This window comes from Syngnathus floridae, chromosome 5, assembly GCF_059516105.1.
Source record: "Syngnathus floridae isolate MCC-2025c chromosome 5, RoL_Sflo_1.0, whole genome shotgun sequence".
Taxonomy (NCBI): domain Eukaryota; kingdom Metazoa; phylum Chordata; class Actinopteri; order Syngnathiformes; family Syngnathidae; genus Syngnathus; species Syngnathus floridae.
This window is the reverse complement of record NC_142417.1, coordinates 19604114-19627831: the sequence shown is the minus strand read 5'-3', so window position 1 is coordinate 19627831 and position 23718 is coordinate 19604114. Positions and strand designations below refer to the sequence as shown.

At 43.6% G+C, this 23718-nt stretch overlaps 1 protein-coding gene across 4 annotated transcripts in view; it reads left to right on the top strand.

The window, feature by feature from the left end:
- The window catches only part of fxn (frataxin), a 74635-nt gene extending 53291 nt beyond the window's left edge, over window positions 1–21344 (top strand). For all 4 annotated transcript variants that reach the window (XM_088374926.1, XM_088374924.1, XM_088374923.1 and 1 more), the window contains one exon: window positions 21132–21344. In XM_088374926.1, coding sequence (XP_088231052.1) covers window positions 21132–21270 — 139 coding nt within the window. In that variant the 3' untranslated portion in view covers window positions 21271–21344. The remainder of the gene's footprint in view (window positions 1–21131) is intronic.
- The last annotated feature ends 2374 nt before the right edge of the window (window positions 21345–23718 follow it).

Here is a 23718-nt window from a genome sequence, read left to right as displayed (position 1 = left end):
CGCCGCAAAGCTGTGAGGGCGACGTCCGTCTGCTCAACGATCTTAACCGCTTCTATGCTCGCTTTGACGCTCAGAACAGCACTTGCCCGCTGAAGACCACTCCCCCTCCACACGAGCAGCCCCTGTGCCTCTCTGCCGACAGTGTGATGAGGGCGCTTGCCGCTATCAACACCCGTAAGGTGGCGGGCCCTGACCACATCCCAGATCGAGAGCTGAAGGACTGCGCTGGGGAGCTGACGGTTGTCTTCACGGACATCTTTAACATTTCCCTGCAGCAGGCCATCGTCCCTTCGTGTTTCAAGGCTGCCACCATCGTACCTGCTCCGAAGAAGCCTGCTCCATCCTGCTTCAATGACTACCGCCTCGTGGCACTGACACTCATCATCATGAAGTGCTTTGAGCGGCTTGTCATGAAGCACATCAGATCCATTCTCCCCCCCACCATAGACCCCTTCCAGTTTGCGTACCGGGCCAAACGGTCCTCTGAGGATGCCATCTGCTCTGCCCTCCACTCGGCCCTCTCCAACCTGGAGAGTAGGGACTCGTATGTGAGATTGCTGTTTGTGGACTTCAGTTCTGCCTTCAACACCATTGTGCCACAAAAACTCAGCTGCAAACTCGACAAGCAGGGCCTCAGTACCTACCTCTGCAACTGGCTACTGGACTTCCTCTGTCAGAGGCCTCAGGTGGTACGTGTTGGCGACAAAATCTCCGCCAGCATCACGCTGAGCACGGGGGCCCCCCAAGGACTGTGTGCTCAGTCCGCTGCTCTTCACCCTGCTGACGCGTGACTGCACTGCGTCCTACAGCGACAACCGCATAGTGAAGTTTGCTGACGACACGACTCTGGTGGGTCTCATCACCAAGGGCGATGAGACTCAGTACAGGTTCGAGGTTGACCATCTGACCGCGTGGTGCAGGGACAACAACCTCCTGCTGAACGTCACCAAGACCAAGGAAATTGTTGTTGACTTCCGGAAGGGTCACACCTAACACCTGCCGCTGACCATCGACGGTGCTGTGGTGGAGAGGGTGAGCAGCACCAAATTCCTGGGGGTGCACATCAGTGAGGACCTCTCCTGGTCCGCCAACACTGCGTCACTGGCGAGGAAAGCTCAGCGCCGCCCATACTTCCTGCGGAAACTCAGGCGAGCAAGTGCTCCTCCGGCCGTCATGACTACATTCTACCGTGGCACCATTGAGAGTTGTATCGCTGTCTGGGGTGATAGCTGCACTAAATACAACATTAAGGCCCTGCAGCGCATAGTGAATATGGCTGGTAAGATTATTGGTGCTTCACTCCCCTCCCTGAAGGGCATTTACGCCTCCCATCTCGCCCGCAAGGCGACCACGATTGTGAGTGATGTGAGTTATCCCGCTCACTCTTTGTTTGATCTTCTGCCCTCTTCAGCGCTCCCGCACCGCCAGACTCACCAACAGCTTTATTCTCCAGGCTGTTAGGATCCTTAACTCTCTTACCCCTTCTGCGTAGCGTCCTGTACTTATTTATTGTGTTATTTGTTTATTTATTATTTATTCATCACTCTTATTTATTCATTGATTGTGCCTTCTTGTTTTATTTTTCTTGTGTTGTTTACTTGTATGTACATTGTGAACTATGTCTTGTCACCGTGGGATAGTGGGAACGTAATTTCGATCTCTTTGTGTGTCTTGGCATGTGAAGAAATTGACAATAAAGCAGACTTTGACTTTGATATCCTATCTCAAAATATTAGAATATCTTGAAAAAGTATACTAGAAGGGCATTCAACTAATCACTTGAATCGTCTAATTAACTCGAAACACCTACAAGGGTTTCCTGAGCCTTGAAAAACACTCAGCTTGGTTCAGTAAACTAAATCACAAGTATGCATTAGACTGCTGATCTGACTGCTGTCCAGAGGACCATCATTGACACCCTCCATCAGTAGGGTAAGACACAAAAAGAAATTTCTCAAAGAGCAAACTGTTCACATAGTGCAGTTTCAAAGCACATCCACAAAACGTCTGTGGGAAGGGGGAAATGTGGCAGGTAACGCTGCACAACCAAGAGAGATGATCGCAGCCTTAACCGCATTGTGAAGAAAAGTCGCTTCCAGAATTTGAGGGAGCTTCAAAGACGGTGGACTGAAGCTGGAGTCCAGGTATCAAAAGCCACTGTTCACAGACGTGTCCGGGAAATGGGCTACAATAGCCGTATTCCCATAGTCAAGCCACTTCTGAACTCAAGACAACGGAATATACGTCTGACTTGGGCTATGAAAAAGAAGCACTGGACAGTTGCAGAGTTGTCCAAAGTCCTCTTTTCAGACGAAAGCAAGTTTTGTATTTCATTTAGAAGTCAAGGCGCCAGAGTGTTAGGTTCGTTCCCAGTTCGTATTATAGAACAGTAAAAATTAACATCAGAAAATATATACACAACTCAATAAAATTTGAAATTATGATGGGAATCCAGTCCAGAAATTTCACCAATAATTAAATTTTAAGTTTACCTGTCTTGCTGTTTGTTAATTATACAAACCTATACCTGGAGGTTTCACATTGGACAATGTAAGGCAGATGCCGGACTTTCAATCACCCTGGTCACCTATTACCTTATCTCTGGGTAGGAAACCAAATGAGTGTCGCTTGCAGAACCAATGGAGTAAATGACCTCCCTTCCGAAACACTTATTTTTGGGTAGAACGACAAATATTCATTCTCAGAATGGATTACTTGATTGTTCAATTACGTTTCCAAAGAGGAAAATATAAGATCAGTCCCCATGAGTGCAATGAGGTTGATCAGGCCTGTTAGCTCATTGCATCTCTAGGGGATATGCTCCCCCATACCTCAAAGAACTCCTTGCCCCAAAACCTGCCTCCCGAAGCCTCCGCTCATCCAATTCACACCTTCTCCACGTCCCGAAAACCAAGTTGCGCACCATGGGCAACCGGGCCTTCTGCAGCCCCCACACTGTGGAACTCCCTCCCCGACCACCTAAGAGCACCCCAATCCACTGACTCTTTCAAAACCGGACTTAAAACTCACCTCTTTACTCTAGCATTTCCGTAATTCCTGTTCTCATATCCTGGTTGTTGTCCAGTTGTTTTATACTTGTCCTTGCTTTGTTTTCTTGTTTTTACTTGCCATGTAGCACTTTGAGATTCCTCCGAATGTAAAGTGCGTTATAAATATAATGTATTATTATATTATTATTATTATTATTATTATAGGGGTTAAAAAGGGCTTGTCGGTACCCCCAATTAGGGTTATTTCTAAGGCCCGTTGCATACTACAATTGCATCCACCTTCACACGCTCATATAGGTGTGGCCAATCCATCCATCCATCCATCCATTTTCTGTACCGCTTAGTCCCCACGGGGGTCGCGGGTGTGCTGGAGCCTATCCCAGCCTTCATCGGGCAGTAGGCAAGGGACACCCTGAACCGGTTGCCAGCCAATCGCAGGGCACACAGAGAGAGACAACCATTCGCACTCGCACTCACACCTAGGGACAATTTGGAGTGCTCAATCGGCCTACCAAGCATGTTTTTGGGATGTGGGATGAAACCGGAGTGCCCGGAGAAAACCCACGCGGGCTCGGGGAGAACATGCAAACTCCACACAGGGAGGGCTGGAGGTGGAATCGAACCCGCACCCTCCTAACTGTGAGGCGGACGTGCTACCCAGTGCGGCACCGAGCCGCGGTGTGGCCAATCCCTCACTGTAAAGAGTTTTTTTTTATTCAAGAGTTTTTTATTCGCCATGTTTGAGCGTGCCAAACAAAGAATTTGACTTCGGTAAATCACAGCCTCTGTTCAACATTTAGGTGACTAACAACAACACTCAGGACATGTGAAGAACGAAAGATATTCTCAAACATCCCCTGATCTTAAACTCCCAAGAGGGCAAGGAAAAACTCAAAACTCCAGCTAGGGGAAATGAGAAACCTTGAGAAAAGACCACAGATGGGAGGGTCCCTCAGGGCCCCTTTCGTGGCGCGTCCGCCTCATTTTCCCCCAAATTGGTGGCACCACATGTTTAATTCAGCTGGCGTCGGCCAAATTTTATTGTTGTTGTCAGAGGATTTTTCCCTTCCAGTCACCAGTCCAGCTTCTCTGGTTCCTCCTGAACACGGCTGATAATGCCGGATCTGTGACGTCCCAGAACTCAGAGATAACCTTGTTAGCAACCCGGCATGTTATAAAAATGATATCCTTACTAATCACAATTACAAGTTACAAGTTGAAGATGTCAAATCACAAATGGTATTATATTCAAGCTAATTAGTCCATCAAATGGTAAACACATAAACCTTCATCTCCACTATAATACTCAAATGCTTTTTATTTTGTTACTTTAGGAACCTCTCACGTGTTGCGTGTCTCACTGACACAAAGATTTTAAAACATGGATAGAGAATTTATCAGTTCAAACCTGAAACATGAAAATATTAAATTCCAAAACACGGCTCCAAAGAATAGAAACTCCTGCACAATTTATTACTTGACCCCTCATTGTTAAAATCGCAATAAAAAGAGAAAGAAAAACAAAAAGAAAAATTGCAGACTCGAGAATTAATTTGTTAATTAATTTGTGGCTTGTTATTGATTAATAACCAACTTATGCCGTGAAAACTGAGGCCCCACAATCAATATCATCTGATGTGACCAACTAATCAAGCAGTTGTCTTCTTTGTGGACTGAACAACAATATTTAGCCGGTAAATAGTAATAGGGAAAATTCCCAATGCACTTTATGCAAAATAAAACCATATGGAAGAGATTGGTAACCTTTTATACCCAAACAGGCAAATTGGCCTTCTCCCACTGAAAACAAAACAAAAACCAACACCAAACAGTCATATTTTCTTAACAATATCACATTTATTCCCCTTTCTACAAACAAACAAATACTTCCACTCCTTGCCTGCTATATTTTGTCTAAAGAACCATCATCCTTCAGCCCACTGTCCAAGCCCTTGCCGTTGCAAGGCCATATCCCAGAGATTGCCACAACCCCAAATCTTAAAACTATAGTTGGTCATCCTCGACTTTGGCAAAGTTCTTACTGCGAGTCATGCTATTAAAGCAGACTCTCTCATTCAAAAATTCTCCCACTACCCCCAAAAGTTAAAAATGTTTGCATTCAGAATTCCACAACATCTATAGTGTCAAGCACTTTTATGTATGGTGAATAAATCACCACCACTTCAACTCTTTCTACTTCTCTTATTCATTTCTCTTTCTAGCAGTCACCCATTGAAGCTACTCATCGCAGCTTCATAATTTAGCAAAAACTGAATATCTACTGCCCCATGGTTTGTTGTCATCCCAATTCTTACGTCCACCAAAAGTTTCAAATCACAATGACCAAATTTGCTTTTACTTACTCATCAGGAGAGAAAGACATAAGGTGGAGATTAGTGGGGTTGGGGGGGAGGTTGGTAGAAGAAATAGAAATATGCGAATGAATGAATGAGAGAGAAGAAAAATACAAATGCTTTGAATACTTTTGAGTAGTATTAGATACATGGACCCTGTATAGTCACTGTATGTGTATTGGTTTCAATAGGACAAATTAATATTAAGATTTATCAGGTCTTATCAGGAGATACAGTATATCAGTGGCCAGTGCTTATGTCACTAGAAAGTCCTTAATTGATCACTCATCAGTTCCGCAAAAGATTTGCTGAATGATGCCACTATGACTCAGTCCAGGTTCATTGATAATAATAAGAATTAATAATCTGCTTTATTGACCTTTATTGTCACTAATGGAATCATAACAAATGGAATGTTATTCAAAAAAAATACCAACAGCTAGAGGAAAGAAAATAAAATACAACTTGTAGACAAAACAAACCAGCCATACGTACCGTATCGGCTGAAAAAAAACAGAGAAGCACAGTTAGTTGGAGGGTGTGTGAAAGGAGAGGGGAATTAATGAATACGTTTGTTTCAAACATGTAAATCAATCAATCAAATGAAAAAATAAAAAATAAGATAAAAACATGGTGAAAATCACTTAAACTATGACTTTGTAGAAATACTAGGTACAAACAGTATACAATATACTGCACAAAGTGGGCAGAGTTTACTTGTCTAAAAAGGAGTGGGAAAAAGTAGGATTTATTTAATTCCTATGCAATTTAAGACAGAAATAACAACACAATCTTTAGTTACCTGTAACAGAGTTGTTACTTTACCTATTATTGTCCGTGACCTTCACATGAACAGAAGATAAAAATGAAATCAAACTATGCAATTTCAATGTGGTTATAGCTCATAAGTGTCAATACTTTAAAGGTTTAAATGGATGGTTCACCCTCCTCAGTGGACCCACAGCATCCCTATTAGGGATATTCAACTCAATTCATTTATGGTTGACTATTCTGCGCTGAAGGCAAAAAATGTGGGTTCGGTGGTTGATAGTATGTATGACCTGCATTATTTTGGGGTTCCCCATCTGTCAATGCTGGTAGTGGTTTTGGTAGGGGCAGTGCCGGGGTTGTCTGTTAAATAATAAATAATTATAAATAAATAATAATAATTAAATAATGGCAGTGAACTAGCCTGTGATATAAATCTAGGACAGCTTCGAGCTATGTGTCCATACTGATTACACAGATAACATTGGTAGTTTTAATATGGATTGTAATATAGATAAAATTGATTCCTGTTGTTTGAAGTTTTACCTCTGCCTTTCCCACGGCCCTGCACACGGCTCCCCTGGCCATTATAGTAAAAATAGTTACTTTGCCGATCCTCAGTTTCTGTCAATTGCAATCTTGAACCATCCTTGTCAGGTTCAGAATCAGCAAAAGGATCAGCAGACAAAACCAGTGAGGCAGAATGTTGAGTCTTTTCTCGCGAGGAGTGCATCCAGACTTACATCAATCCGACTACACTAAAGGTCTGTTTACACTCCTCTCTTTTTATTCAGGAATGCCCTACCTACAATGTGAGACTAGCCCCTGATAGGTGGGGGGGAAAGCGTGGGCTTTGTCTCATGAGAGAAGAAACGAGATTCTATGTGAAACTAGAAGTCGCAGACAGGATCCCATGAGAAACGAAAAGTGTGCAAGGACAAAATGCTATGTGAAACAAAGTAGTCATGTGAAAAGAGTGCAAAGACAAAATGACATGTGCAGACATCAACAACTTTCTTGGATTCCCAGAGGTATAGAAGGTCAGGAAGCTCCAGACAGCATCGTTTGACTTGTTGTGGACTGGGTGATGTCTGCAAGGCGAAACAGCAAGCATTCTGTGCAATAACTTTATTAATAAGTACTCATTAGGGAACGCATGATAACATATATATACAATTTATCTAACAATCCTTCTCTTTTTTCTCAAGTTGTTCCTTCAACACTCGCACCTGCATGTTTTTTTATTTCTCGATCAAGGTCCTCATCCTGACTATTTTCTTCCTCCTGCCTCTTATCACAGTGGTTTAAAAAATGGCACAAATGCTTTCCCCAGCTCTCCAGAGAGTCTGGGTCCACAATGCCGTCTTATGCATTCATTTTTGGTTGGGTTTTGTAAATTGCCTGCTTCATCAGAGACTGTAGTGTGCCCGACAACGGATATTCACCCGTCTCAGCCTCCCATAAGAGGTGAACACGTTCAAAATACTTGGCAGGGTTTTCCCCCTTCTCACGCCCTACTTCACCCATAGCCTTGGTAGAGGGCCGGGAAGGGTACATCAAGTCAAGTGCATCCCACTGTCAATCGTGCACTTATCTGATGTAAGTGACCGGCTCTTGTTAAGAAATGGGGGAGTAAGGGTTCCCTCAAATCTGCGGTGTTAGCCTGCCTCTCAAGAACCTACAAATCTCCCGGTGTCACATGCGCTAAAAGACATATACGTACATCTCCCAGTGCAGAGTTCGTAGGCAGAACCAGTTTACAAAAAGCAGCCCATTTTGTTCCTCCTTCCGAAGGAGAGGGCAACTGGCTACGCAACATATTAGCTTCAGTCAACGAAAAAGGATTATATTGTCTAGAGATTATTCTGCCCATCCTATCAGTGGCTTCGACTAACGGGGCTTGGCTGTTTTGGTCACCATCTCTTTTCGCATGCATTGCTCTAGTAACAACCTGTGATGCACGTGTGTTAGATACCGAAGGTTCACTTCTGTAGGCATCAGGCATGCTTGGCTTCATGGACGATGAAGGATATGCAGTGAAGCCAGCGCTAGGTTATCCCTTATCACGTTTTTGTGTTTTAATGGCGTACTAGTGGTGTCTGTATAAGTCTTACCTGGTTGTCCCAATGGCACAAAACAATCGGCAGGCGCTCGGCCCATCCCGTCTGTTAATACATCCTGTACCACAAACACTTTCTCATCCAATGTACCTTCTTCTGCCACAATTTTGTAAATATCTCCTTTTCGGAGAGGAATAGTATTATCATTGCCACAATCTATGTTGCCTGTGACCGTTACTAAATCCTCGACAAACGGTTCATCCAGCTCCATACAATGTGGTCCCTCATCGTCACTGTCATCTCGCCCAATGCAGGGCCTTTTACCCCCCTTTTCTTTTGTCAACTCTCTCACTTTGTCACTTAGATGGCGTACCATTTCAGATCAGGCGGCCAGCTCATCTTTGTATTGCCCTTCGCCCCACACCATAGTCATTGGGCCTTCTATCTCGCACGTCAAAGTCCCTTGCTGGGCCTTCAGCACCTCAGGGCCACGCTGTGCAATATTTTGACGGTTACGTCTACCAACTATCTGCCCTTTCCTCTGTTGAGCAGAAGCTTCAAGCTCACTTTCAATTTTATCCCCCTCACAAAAAGCTGGATGTGTAAACACATCCCGACAAAATCTGATCAAATCCTGTATGTTTCCAACCCTCTTTTGTTTTTTACCTCGATCTCCTTGATTTGCAGTGACCATCTCATTTATAGCCAACTGTTCTTTGGTTCTTAACTCCCTCAAAATGGCCCTTCTGGCCTCCTTATTTGGGAGTTCCCCCTCTACGGGACCAAGCCCTCCCAACTCTAACAATTTCTGTGTCCAAACCTGGCACTTTTCTTCATATTTTCTGATATTCATGGGGATAATTTAATTTTAACAATCTCACATCATCATCAATTTTCTCACCTAGCGTTCTCTTTCCACCTTCTGTCGCCGCCATTTTATGACTGCACTTGCAATCTCCCCTACACTATTCCCCAAGTCTTTCACTCAAAATGTACACCAAAGTAACGATATATATATATATATATATTTTTTTTAGTCAAAACAAAATTTCACACCATGATAACTTCACTAAACAAATAAAATATTTGTTTGTGGCCGAACACAGTGGTCAATTATGACCTCACAACCACCAGAGCAACCACAGAGCAACAAACCTCAGCAGTAAGTTGATTAGCTAGAGGTTAATTATAAACCCCACAAGGTCAAAATCGGACCTTACAATCACCACAGCAATTTCAAAAGAAAATACTTGATTTTGACATCACTGCCCACAGAGCTCTTTCAATTTAGCCAGACTTAACACGGTCATCCGTGACCTCACACAGTGGTCACAAGCGCTTTTTGTTGTTGTTGTTTTTTTCTCTACCTACGTAACCAGGTCCCACACAGTGACCTTTCGTGACCTCACACAGGGGACTCAGAGCTCTTTTAACTTACCCAGACCCCACACAGTGGCCTTCCGTGATCCCACACAGAGATCACAAGCTTTTTTTTAACTTGACCAGACTTCACACAGAAGTCATGAGCGCTTTCAAAAAACATAAACTTCGATCATTCTGGCATTTACCACAACTCACACGATTTTACATTACTTAAATATTTGTAGTAGTTTATAGCAGATATTTAACCATAAAACACAATCCTCGTTCTCAGATATTTCAACAACCTATCCCCGTAGGGGTAGGCAGAAAATGTTCTTATCTAAAAAAAGGTATTCTGCTCACCTTATTTTTGGGCCCAGTTGAATTGTTGAAATTTCCACGGGGATGGCGTGATGTCGAAAAACAGGATCAACTAGCACAAGACCACGGGTCACGGCACCATCTGTTAGGTTCGTTCCCAGTTCTTTATCTTTAATGCTCAATATGCTAACAGTAATTACCAAGAGGCAGCCTTCACAGTTTAACTATTTGATGTATGCCAGAATGATCGATGCACAGCTGTGGAGCCCTTTCTGCGAGATGCGGAAGAAGGTCTAACTCCCAGCGCCAAGGTTCCTGCTCTTATACTACTCTGGGCCACCTTCCTGCAAGGAGGCGACTCTGCCTAGCCTGTGTGATAACGTGTGACCTTGTAGTCTTAACTGAGCGTGACTTCTACATATGTGCAAAGAGTGTCATAGAGAAGAGAAAGCTAATGAAGCAAGAGAAGGGTTACAGCGATATAACGGCATAGCTCAAGCTACCTAGCTAATCACATGTGCTAAAGAGGCCTATTCTAACAAGAGTCTGGAGAAAGGCTGGAGAGGAGCAAAATCTAAGTTGCTTGAAATCCAGTGTGAAGTTTCCACAGGCAGCGATGGTTTGGGGAGCCATGTCAGCTGCCGGTGTTGGTCCACTGTGTTTCATCAAGTCCAGAGTAAATGCAGATGTGTACCAAGAGATTTTAGACCACCACATGCTTCCGTCTGCTGAAAAGCTCTATGGAGATGAGGATTTCATTTTCCAGCATGATCTGGCACCTGCCCAAAGTGCCAAAACCACCAGTAAATGGTGTTCTGACCATGGCATTACTGTCCTCGATTGGCCTGCCAATTCCCCTGACCTGAACCCCATTTGTGGGGTATTGTGAAGAAGAAGCTGAAAGACACCAGACCCACAATGCAAATGAGCTAAAGCCCGCTATTGAAGCATCCTGGGCATCCATAACACCTCAGCAATGCCACAGGCTGATTGCCTCCATGCCACGCTGCATTGGTGCAGTAATCCGTGCAAAAGGATTCCCAACCAAATACTGAGTGCATTAATGGACATTTTCAAATGTTTGATTTTGTTTTGCTGTTAGAAATCTTTTTTTTTACTTGGTCTGAGGATATTTGAGTTTTCTTAAACTGTATGCCATAATCAGCAATATTAAAATAATAAAAGTCTTGCAATATTTCAATTTATAATGAATCCAGAATGTATGACATTTTTGTTTTTTTAATTGCATTACAGAAAATAAAGAACTTTATCACAATATTCTAATTTTCCGAGACAGTCCTGTATATACTGTAAATATGATTTTAGAACTTATATTATTATTATATATATTATAACAACATTTTCATAACAAGGTACAAGTGTACATACTGTAAAAATGTTTTTAGAACTCTTTTATTATTATATTTTTTTATAACAAGGTACAATATTGTAAATATGATTTTAGAACTCTTATTATTACAACAACTTTTTTTTATAAAAAGGTACAAGTGTACGTACTGCAATTGTGAGGGCACTCCCTGCCTTCTGCTGGCATGTGTGCAACTTTCGTGCCATAATTTCTCAATTTAGAAATTTTATTCATTTATTTTAGTTTTCTTTTATTTGGAAAAAAAATCTGTGATGTACTGATGCCGCGATAAATGAACCGCGATGTAGCGAGGGATTACTGTACTGGATTTAGGAAGACCAGAGAACAATATGTTACAGTAATCAAGGTGCGACGTAACAAACACATATATAATAATTTACGCATCACTAGTTGAAATAATCGGACGAATCTTAGCAATATTACGGAGGTGAAAAAAAGCAGTTCTAATTATGTTCTGAATGTGTTTTTCAAAGAAGAGAGTTTGGTCAAATTTAACACAGAGATTGGTTTCATTTAACCATATTTACAGTGGTTTCATTAAACAGGTGGTGATAATGATCACGTCCAATTATCATCATCTCTGTTTCTGGGTTAAGACGTAGGAAATTGGGAGACATCCATTTTTTAATCTCAGCAAAACATGCCTCAAGATTACAACAATCCCGCGGATTTGTCATTGCTAATGGCATATATAATTGGTTGTCATCCGCATAACAATGAAAACTGATGTTATATATTAAGCAACAGCTGTTAGTGGTTAGCTCTAAAAGCAGACTGAAACGGCTCAAATTGATTGTTAGCAACCATGTAATCATTAAGATGGTGCGCTACAACTTTTTCAAGAATTTTGTGAATGAGAGATTTGAAACCGGCTTATAATTACTGAGACGGTTGGGTTCGAGGTCTGGTCGCTTGAGTTGTCGTTAAATAATAGCAGTCTTAAAACCTGTTGGCACACTGCCATAGGAGACAGACAGATTAAGTATATTTAAGACGGACGGTCCTAAAATCTGAAATAATTCTGTCACGAGTTTGCCTGGAAGTGGGTCGAGTAAGCAAGCTGTCTGTTTAGCCGCACTAACTAATTGTGTAAGGCTTTCAAGGGACACATTTTTAAAATTTAAGATGGATATAACATGAGTGTCAGCTTCTGTAATCGCCAGTCTTGACTGATTGATTCAAACGGTCACCCAAATGTCATCCTTAATGGATTTAATCTTTCAAGCGAAAATTTTTTTGAACACCTTGGCTGAGTGGTGGCAGCTATCGGAAAACCTGACAGAAAACCTCAAGTTTAGTTACACGCCACTTGTGCTCAAGCTTTCTACATAATTGTTTTAAGTGTGCACGTTTCATCCGTGAACCACGAAGCAGGCCTCCTACGACAAGTTTTAAGACGTAGAGGCGCTACTTAATCGAGGGCGTTTAACAGAGCCGCATTGAAATCATTTGTGAGATTATTTATTGAGCCAGTATAAGAAGGAAATGCGGCAGTTGCCAGCGGCAGTAACTCAGAGAGCACAGTCGCAGTTACAGCCGCTATATCTTTGATTGCGTTCCTGTCGTTGACAGAGAGCCAAAATTTAAAATTTTATAAAGTACGGTAATGATCGGACATAACTGTAGTGTATGGCAGTGCCATTATATTTGAGGTTGCCAAGCATCGGGATAATACCAAGGCGTCGCTGCCTGTATTGCCTGCGTGGAACCGTACATATCAATTATTGTCTGAAAAGGCACAGTAGGTGGCTCTGACGGTAAATTATATGAATATTGAAATGCCCCATGATTATGATAATAGTATAAGAATAATTATGATAATAATTATTTATCTGCATTGGTCATCTGGTCGGCCACAAATTCTGAAAATTCATCCAGTAAACCAGAGTTAGCCCCAGGTGGACAGCGAGATAAATTGACAGCAAGGATGTGGAGCGGACGAGAACTTAAACGTTTTAAATGCATTAATCGAGCAAGGGCTAAATCTGAGATCAGAATCTGAGATAAGGGATACACGCCATCCTTCTTACGAGGACGCACGACATGCAAGTTTGGAGGCGAGGCCTCATTAAGCGGCAGCAATTCATTAGGTTTTAACCAGGTCTTGCAAAGACCACTAATGTTATATTATGGTCCCTAATGAGATCATTAACTAGTAACACTTTTGTTTGGAGTGATCTAATATTCATAAAACAGAGTTTGAGTCTAATCCAGACATAGGCAAACTACGACCTGTGGGCCACATCCGGCCCACGGGCCGATTAATCCGGCCCGCCAAACCTGAATAAATTGAATACATTTTGGGGTCATTTTCCCTGCAATGACTATGTTTCCCCAATAGATGGGGAAGCACCCGCCCACGCATTTACTGCTGGAAGCCGTGTCAGAAAGCTCGGTGCACACTCACAAGTGCGTATACCTACTAAGTAGTACGGACCCGGCGCACTCCGCGCTCTATTTCCATCAGTGCCGAATTTCGAGTGTTGGCTGTGACGTCAGCATTCTCGTAATTCGCACGCTGAGCTTTCAGATACAGTTTTGCGCTAATGCCACCCACAAACCTTCCCCTGGAATCCTTCCATTAAAATGAGTGGCCGGAGGAAAAGAAAGGTGGACACTGAGTGCCGAGTGTTTAAAAAAAGAGTGGACAATTTGGCTCAGCCACATGAACGTCAACAAAGCCCGTCACAGATCTAGGCTAACGGACCGATACCTCGGCTCTATCCTAAGAATTACCACAACAAATTTTACTCCAGACCAGGGGTCACCAACACGTTGCCCGCGGGCACCAGGTCGCCCGTGAGGACCGCACGAGTCGCCCGCAGGACTGTTCTAAAATTAGCTCAAATAGCGGCACTTGTCACTGAGCTGCATCTATTTATTTTGCAGTCAAACCTCGGTTTTTGAACGTCCCTGTTCTCGAAATAATCGGAATTCGAACAAAAAATTCGAGATTTTTTTGCTTCGGTTGTAGAACAAAATTCGGAGCTCGAACCTCGCGAGATGAGCCGGGAGGACCCGAGAAAACCCGACCGCGCGGCCCGGATGCCGACTGACTCCGTTGTTATTGTATTTTCGTTACTTTGAGGATTGTATTAACCCCTAATCATGACTCCAAAGACAGCAAGTGGGAGCAGTAAAGAAATTCTGAAACACAAAGACGCTCTTAAAGCAATGTGACAGTGAGCGCCCGGCGCGCTGCGGTTGCGTGATTGGACAAAATTAAGATTCCTGCGCACTGAGGTCCACTTAAATTTTGGAAAGTACATCAAAACTTTTAAAATATTTTCCAAATTTTAGCGACGGCTCTGTCACAGTAACGCGCCCAGCGCGGTGTAGTTGCGGGGTGGGCGACGTTGCGCGTTCGGCGGTGCGCTGCGATCGGACCAAATTAAGCTCCCTGCGCACTGAGGTCCACTTAGATTTTTTAAAGTACATCAGGACTTTAAAAATATTTTCTAAATTTTAGCGACCGCTCTGTCACAATAATGCGACCAGCACGGTGCAGTTGCGCGGTCGGCGACGCGCTACGGTTGCGTGTTCGGCGGTGCGCTGCTGTTGCGCGATCGGACAAAATTAAGCTCCCTGCGCACTTAGGTCCACTTAAATTTTGGAAAGTACCTCAGGACTTTAGAAATATTTTCTAAATTTCAGCGACGGCTCTGTCACAATAATGCGACCGGCGCGGTGCAGTTGCGCGGTGGGCGACGCGCTACGGTTTACGCGTTCGGCGGTGCGCTGATGTTGCGCGATCGGACAAATATGCGCAAATGAAAAAATGCTTAAGAAAGGCGGGTTTTTTTGTCTTGAAACGGATTATATTTTTTCCCATTATTTGTAAAAATAGATTCGGAATTCGACCGATTTGCTTCTCGAACCGCCTTCTGGAACGGATTGTGGTCAAAAACCAAGGTTTGACTGTATTTTTGCTATTCTTGTTAAAATCACACTTACATGTGAACTGGAAATGACAATAATAACACATAGTGAAAGCCAAATTGAGCAAATTGACTATTTCAGAAGTATGTGTCAAACTGGTAGCCCTTTGCTTTAATCAGTACCCAGGAAGTAGCTCTCCGTTTAAGAAAGGTTGGTGACCCCTGCTCCAGACCATTATGAGCTTGCAAAAAGGGAGACCAACAATACTATTGATTTCTTTATTACTTTATGTAGATGTATTCTTTCACTGATTCTTCAAGATGATGTATTTGGTCTGAATGTTTGCCGTTTGATGTGATTTTGCCTCATTAGATAAACATATTTCATGAATCTGACCTGCAGGCGCTGAAGTGATGGAAACTATTATTCATAATAACAGTGTCGTATTTAATGAGAATCACTGATAGTAGTTTTTTGGTGTAATCTTTTTTTAATGCTGTTAATAAATGCATTTGTTTTCCCAAAACTTTTTTTTTGAATATCCATGCTTTATTACCTACTAAAAGTACAAACCTTTTATGCAATGACCTTTACATGTCATTTCTATTACTTCACACAAACACTACATCCATCTGCTCCTGGTTCGGCCCCCCGGTCTGTATTTAGACCCAAATTCGGCCCGCCAGTCAAAAAGTTTGCCCACACCTGGTCTAATCAGTTGATCAGAGTTTGTACCCATCTGAGGATTTTTGGACAAAATATAAGATTGCCTTGTTTAGGCCCGGCATTACATTCGAAAATTTTAAATTTAAATTTTTATGGCGGGAGGAGACAACCGTAGGAATTTGATAGTTAATATTTGGCAGACACGTACTGTTATTAGGAGCAAGTACCATACCATCTTTGAGACCGATCAAGGAGTAACTAGACATGTCTACTACCTCAGTACAAAGTGTTTTGGGAATGTTTAGTCGTAGGAAGCCTGTAGAGCATTAAATTAACATTGCAGGCTGTTTGAATTCACATTTAACACTCTTTTAAAGATATTTCTTCATCTTTACAGCCTCACTAGAAATTTGATGCCTTCACAACTATGGATTTCTTTTTTCTTGTATTCTTTTATTTTTCTTGTTCTTGTTTTCTCTTATTTTTCTTGTGTATGCTGTAGCACTATTCAAACTGTGACGCTCTAGTCTAGACAAAGAGATACGTATGTGCATGATGTGAGTGACTACAGCCCGCATTTGTGTTCGCCAGATCTACAGTTATTCTGTTGTTGTTCTGCTATAGCTGGCGGGCACGTCCCTCTAGCAGAGGCAACCTCTCTAAAAGAAGGGTGTAGGTGCTGCACAGAGCCGTACAAACCTGTTGATCCGAAGCCATACTTACGTCTCCAGTGAACGACAGTAGACAGACAACCTCGGAGCCCCGGTAAAAGCCGAGCAGTGATGTGGTCGAAAGGGCAAGTACCGTAATTTCCGGACTATAAGCCGCGACTTTTTTCCAAAATTTTGGACCCTGCGGCTTATAGTCAGGTGCGGCTTATATAAGATTTTTTTCGTGATTTTTGTGATGACTTGATCACTTTTACTCTTAACACTATTATATACAGTAAAAGCTACAAAACAAACTAACAAATAACTTGTTTTCAATTCAGACGAGTAAAAACTGGTCAAATATGTTAAAAAAAAGATATTAAAAGTGAAGACAATTTGCAATTCTAGTAATGACACATGAATTTGATGCACAATTTGTCTTCGTGGGCCACATAGAATGATGTGGCCCGCGAACCGTATCTGGCCCCCGGGCCTTGAGTTTGACACCTGTGCTCTAAACCCTTTTTCTTACTCTGCCATGTTACTCAGAGATTACACAAAGCAGTGGCGCTGTTTGGACCATCTGCATTGTATTAAAACCCAATCAATCAGCATTTAAATTCAATTCTTCTGACATTTTGCTCACCAAAAACAAGTTGTAATGAATGTGAACTTTTAATGCATTTTATTCAGAAGGTTACTTTGAACCTTAAACGGCGGTACGGCATACTTATGGATTTTTACGGCCTCCGGCCTCCAGGGGGCGCTCTAGCAGGAAGCAAGAGCGAGACAGGCGAAGAAGAGATAATGCGCTGAAGAAGACGTGCTAGTTTGTGTTTACAACATTTCGCGCATCATGCAGAACGCAATCAAGACGGACATTACTGAAAGGAAGCTTTTATACATAAACCGTCATTATGGGGGACAAAAGAAATGCATATGATGCCGCTTTTAAGCTAAAGGCAGTCGATGTTGATGACATTGTGTTGCGGCACCCTTTTCTTTATTTCGTGGTCCCGTCTACTCTGGAGCTATACGTGTCGCTGGCTAGTTTAATGTAATTTAGCGCTTCGTGCATGAATAAGATTAGCATGAACAGACCCTCATCATGGAAAATGCTAGAAGAAACTGATAAAAACGACGATGAAAGAGATACTGAGAAAGTGTGTGGCGAAGTGACTTTTACCGGTATGTTTTATTTAATCAAAACCTATTAGTGCTGTGTTACTTCCGTGTTGCTGCGGTATTACTGCCGCGTCACAGGCAGTGTTTAGAAAGAAATGTTAAGGTATGTTATTAAATGTTAGAGATTTGCTCACTCCAACTTATTTTGCAAGAACCACACGGGAGACAAGCAAGTCCTTTTAGACACACTGCAGGTGGAGAGTTCACTCGCTCAAGGAATGAAGTCTGAAACTCTCCCAACTGCAAGGACATATTTATTAAGAGAAAGAGTGGGGGCAAGAGTAGACTGTATGGGAAGCCCTTGTGCTCTAGTCAAAACATATCAGGGGGTGTTTTACGACCTTGTATAGAATGGGATTCATTACCGGTTGCATTCCAACATAATCATACGATAAGGATACTCTGTAAAACCCTAACATTAAAGCTTTAAAAAAAAATTCTGTGTCCAGTCTTTCTTTGCTAATAACTCGCGTGCACACTTCCGCGTTGCTGCGGTACTACTGCTGCGTCACAGGCAATGTTGAGAAAGACATGTTCAAGTATGTTATTAAAACGTTAAAAAGGCTTTCTATGTACTGTCTTTTTTTGTAAAAAACTCGTGTGCACGTGCGGCTTATAGTCCGGTGCGGCTTATGTAAGAAAAAACTGAAATACCCCTGAATTTTAGCTGGTGCGGTTTAGAATCCGGTGCGGCTTATAGTCCGGCAATTACGGTATTGATGGTCCACATCTTACAAACAGTAGTAAACTCCCAAAAGTGGAGTGAAAACATAAAAGGCGAGTGAGGGGAACTAGAAAAGAAAACGTAAAAATGTAGGTCGTCTCTCCGATGTCGCTGTGGCGCACTCTACGTGATAATCCAGAAATCAAGGTATGTCAACAAGATCCCGGATACAAGCGGCCAAAATGAGTTTTCTTCCTTAGATGTAGAGTGAGAAGCTCAGTCATTCGTGACACGGAAACTGCTGCTCCTCCACGTTGAGAGGAGCAAGATTAGATGGCTTGGGGATCTCATTAGGCTGCCTCCTGGACACCTCCCTGGGGAGGTGTTCCGGGCATGTCCCACTGGTAGGAGACCCGCGTTGGAGACTGTCTCTCGGCTGGCCTGGGAAGGCCTTGGGATCCCCTGGGATGAGCTCGACAAAGTGGCTGAGAAGAGGGAAGCCTGGGTGTCCCTCCTAAAGCTGTTGCCCCCGTGACCCGACACCGGATAAGCGGTGGAAGATGGATGGATATTAGTCCTTGATAATGTGTATTGTTAGCTTTCTTTCCCATGCTTGAGTGCACACATCTTGATCCCAACCCTTCCTAATGTCCCTGACCTCTCGATTGTTCTCATCTAACTTTCAGGCCGTTTTCTCCGAATCAGATTAGCCGTTAGTATTGCACATGCATCAGGCAGATTTAGGAAGCACATTGTGTTTTTGCAGAATGCAGTGCAAAACAAAGTGAGTGTAAACAGTTTACAGTGTAAAGTGCAGATCAGTGACTGAGGTAGTGATCTGGTCAGCTGTTTAAGAGTCTAATGGCCGTGGGGAAGAAAGAGTTCTTGAAACGGAAGGTTTTACATTTTACACTTCTGTACCTCCGGCCTGAGGGGAGAAGTGTGAACAGTCCATGTTGGGGGTGGGTGGGGTCTTTAAGGATGGACGCCGCTCTCCTGCGAACCCTACGGTGGTGGATACTCTGCAGAGAGGGCAGCAAAGTCCGGATGATTTTCTCTGCTGTCCTCATCGCTCTCTGCAGTCGCTTGCGGTCCGCAGCAGTACAGCTGCCGCACCACACGGAGATGCAGCTGGTCATGATGCTCTGGATGCAGCCGCTGTAGAAGTTGCTGAGGATCTTGGGGGACATTCCAAACTTCCTCAGCCTCCTCAGGAAATACAGCCGCTGTTAAAGTTAAAGTTAAAAGTTGAGCATTTTTTGACCAGCTGTGTGGTGTGTCCAGGTGAGGTCATCACTGAGATGGACACCCAGGTATTTGATCTGCTCACCCTCTCAACTTCAAGCTGTCGAATGAAAAGTGGCTAGTGATGTCCCCTTTTCTTCCTCACGTCCACTATCATCTCCTTCGTTTTGTCTGTGTTACGGGTGAGGTTGTTTTCTTCACACCATAACACTAGGCTGTCCACCTGCCTCCTGTAGCCCGCCTCGTCTCCGCCAGTGATGCGTCCAATCACTGTGGTGCCGTCTGCGAACTTCAGGATGATGTTGTCTTTGTGGGAGGCAACGCAGTCATGGGTGAACAGGGTGTCGAGGATGGAGCTGAGCACGCATCCCTGTGGGGTACCAATGTTGGTGATGATACTGGCTGAAGTCCTGTTTCCAAGCCTGACAGACTGAGGCCTGCCAGTCAGAAAATCCAGGAGCCAGTCACAAAGGTTGGGGTGAAGACCGAGTGTGGCCAGTTTATGGATGAGTTTGTGGGGGATGACCATGTTGAAAGCAGAACTGTAGTCAACAAAGAGCATCCTGACATACGCGTCCTTATTTTCAAGGTGGGGGTGGCAGTAATGAAGAGCAGCAGCGATAGCGTCTGAGGTGGACCTTTTGGGCCGATAAGCATACTGCAGGGGGTCCACGGAGTCCGGTAAGCTGCTCTGAATGTGGGCCAGCACCGTTCTTTCAAAGCACTTCATGATGATAGGGGTGAGTGCTACTGGCCTGTAGTCATTCAGGCAGGTGGGCGGGCTCTTTTTGGGGAGGGGAACGATGGTTGTGGATTTGAAACAGGTGGGGACGATGATCTGGCTGAGTGAAAGGTTGAAGATGGAGGTGAGAACATCTGCCAGCTTGTTGGCGCATGCTCTGAGGGCCCACCCAGGGATGTTGTCCGGTCCTGCTGCTTTGCAGGGGTTGATCTTCCTCAGGGTTCTGCATACCTGGCCTGATGAAACTGTTGGTGGAATCAGATACCACTGTATCTGATTAATAAAACTATGAAAATAAAATGGCAATAAAACAGCAAATAATGTTCACTATTTCTGTGTGTTCATTTTTTCACCTTTCAACGAACAAAGCTCAAAAGTGTATATAGAACCGAAGCAAAAACGGTGACCACAAAATTGAGTATCCAACCAAACTCTGGATTTAATGAACTGTTCCACCCCTAATATAACACACGCACACACACACACACACTCGCACTCACACGCGCGCACACACGAACACACACACACACACACACACACATTCAACTACTATTACTCCTGTTACTACTAATACTACTAATAATATATTGATACTACTAATACTAATGCATAGGATTTGTATTACGGTTTTCTATACAAGCCTATACAAAAGCACTCACAGTCGATGCATTTTTGATAACCATCACACATTCACTCTTGAGTGGTGATAAGCTAGTAAGTAGAAGTGGCACCAGACATGGAAATGGTCAAACACATGCGGGCTCTTGATTCTTTCAGTGGCTGTAAAGGATTATTTTATTTGCAAGCCTTACTACGTTCTTTTTGTATTTTCAGTGGACCAAAACGCTACAATTGGACAGGAAGTGGTTGGGTCTATACTCATGATGGCATCAGCCTGCACCAACTCCTGTCTGAAGAGTTTTCTGCCATCTTCAAAAAGAACATGGACCTCTTTGGCCTGCCCAAGTCCTGATATGTCAAGCCTTATTCTGTCCTGTTATGAGTTATATGGATAACAGAATTAATATAAACCTTCATTTGACCATCTGTTTATTATTGCAGTCATTCGTAAATGTCCTCTTAATGTGCTGTTATCGAGATGCCACTAAGTATGCTTCCAAGTACATTATTCCCTCACTAATTCGCGGTTCATCTATCGCGGCCTCACTCAATCACGGATTTTTTTTTTTAAACAAATATTGCGTATAGATTCGGTGCATTGCGAATTTTTTATTTTTTTTCATATTTCATTTTTTTAAGTCTGCCACACACGCACACACAAACACACACACATTCAAAGCATCTATGCAATGAAGCACATAAGCCAGGCAACAAGACAGTGTGGTATATTTATATTCTGGTATCATGCAATGTATATCTCACTAGTAAGCCTAAGTGTGACCGGGTCATGTTCGGGTCAGGTTCGTGCGGGATTGTTTGGGGCTTGGTCTAGGAACGTAGACTCACTGGCACCAGACACATCTGGTTTCCATTAGCAACTGACAATGTATACACCATGTAGAGTTGGGGAGGCTGACTGGGGGGTCAGGTCATCCAACAGACCTCGTGTGCACGCACCCGAGTGAAGGGAAGCGTGGGGGTATAAGTTTTAGGGCGAGAGTAGACAAGGGAACTCGACATTTTGCTCGGGGGCGAGACACTTCACTCTGACATCGGATGAATAAAATCTTTCCCCAAACAGCCGTGTGTCAGTGAAGTTTTCCTTCCCCGAGCCAGCCACCTTTCCACCGCCTGTTTTGAAGACCAGCTGACCACCGAAGAGAATTCACCACAACAGGCAAGTGCACCCCTACACCATCAGCGACTCCCCGATGGTTGCAGCTTTTTGCGGCATCACTTGGAGCGCAGGGCTTTGTCTGCCCCTATGACAATAATGGCCAGTGGGAACTTGTTGATCTGTTTTCTTGCAGCTGATTGGTTTAGCAGTTCTAACTGCACTTTATCTCAGCCTCCCGTACTTTTTTCACTCCGTCTGCGTCAACATGCAAATCAGCAGCACCTCAGACTAACACTTCATTACACACATACTCTGACGTCTCCGCTCCTCGATCGGCAAGCGGAGTAGAACTGCATGTCTGCTTGTCACACCTTATCGGATCGTCCTGTTTGCCCATCATAAAATTATAAAGGTCTTGTGCGTATACCCTTGCGCTGGGCAGCACGGTAAGAGCAGAGCGGAGCCGTTGCACGTTTACACTTTAAAATGACGAGCCGGTCAGTGAGCTCGCGTCGTGCAGGCACCTCGGTACACAGCGGGTCAGGCAAACAAGAATCAGGTGGCAGGCGGGCGCGTCAAAACAGAGAAAACTGAGAGGACTGACATCGTGCAGGCATCTCGTAACACAGAGGGTCATGCAAACGAGAATCAGATGGCAGGCGTGCGTGTCAAAATAGACAAAACTTTGAGGACTGACGATTAGCAGTTCCGTATTGGCGAAGCGCGCCTCAGTGTTCTAGCACGGAGGGCGCGTGATGCTATAGGCCAGAAGGGTGAGAGCGGAGACGTAACACAGCCGCAGACGAAGGAAAAATGCACCACCGTACAGAAACAGTTGGGACAACGGCAGTGAGCGTAACCGCGTATGTCGGAAGAAAGCACTGCCGTCCAGGATTTGGGACAGGCACTAATCGTAGGGCGTGTCTCTGAGCAATGTGTGGATGCTCTCGCGCTGGGCTGCTGGGGTGCGTCATAGTGTTGGCTAGTGAGTGAACGATTCGTTCAAAAGAACAAATCATTTCAGTGAACGAGAGTGAACGAATAATTTCCTAAAGTGATTTGTTCTTTTTTCAGTTCATATGACTTCAACCAACATGCACTAACATAACTTATCCCACACAGTAGGTGTCGGCAATGCTCATTGAAGCTGGTGCCACCTCGCCGTAAAACAAAACAAAGAAGAAAATGACGTAACTTCCCGTTCACGAACGAGTTGTAAATTGAATTTCCCGTTCATCAAATGAACGGATCTGTGAGTGAACGAGTCAGTGAGTGAGTGATTTGCATTTCCAGTTCATCGCGAGAACGGATCATTGAGGGAACGAGTCCTGATTTTCCCGTTCCAGAACGATTTGTTGAACGATTCGTTTGAACGAATCTTTTGAGTGGACTGCTTCTAAATATTCTGTTCACTTAAAATAACTGGAATGCACATCACTAGTGCGTCAGACAGTCAGCACCGCAAGAGCAGTACGGAGCCGTGACACATTTACACTTTAAAATGTTTAAATATTTTAAAATACAATAAAAATAAAATTATAAAAGTCTTGTGCTGATGCGCCCGCGCTGGGCCGCGTGCGTGCGTCAGTCGGCCAGCACGCACGAGCAGAGAGGAGCCAGATACATTTACACTTCAAAAAAGGTTCATAAAAGTCTTGTGTGGATTTTGTAGCAATATATTTA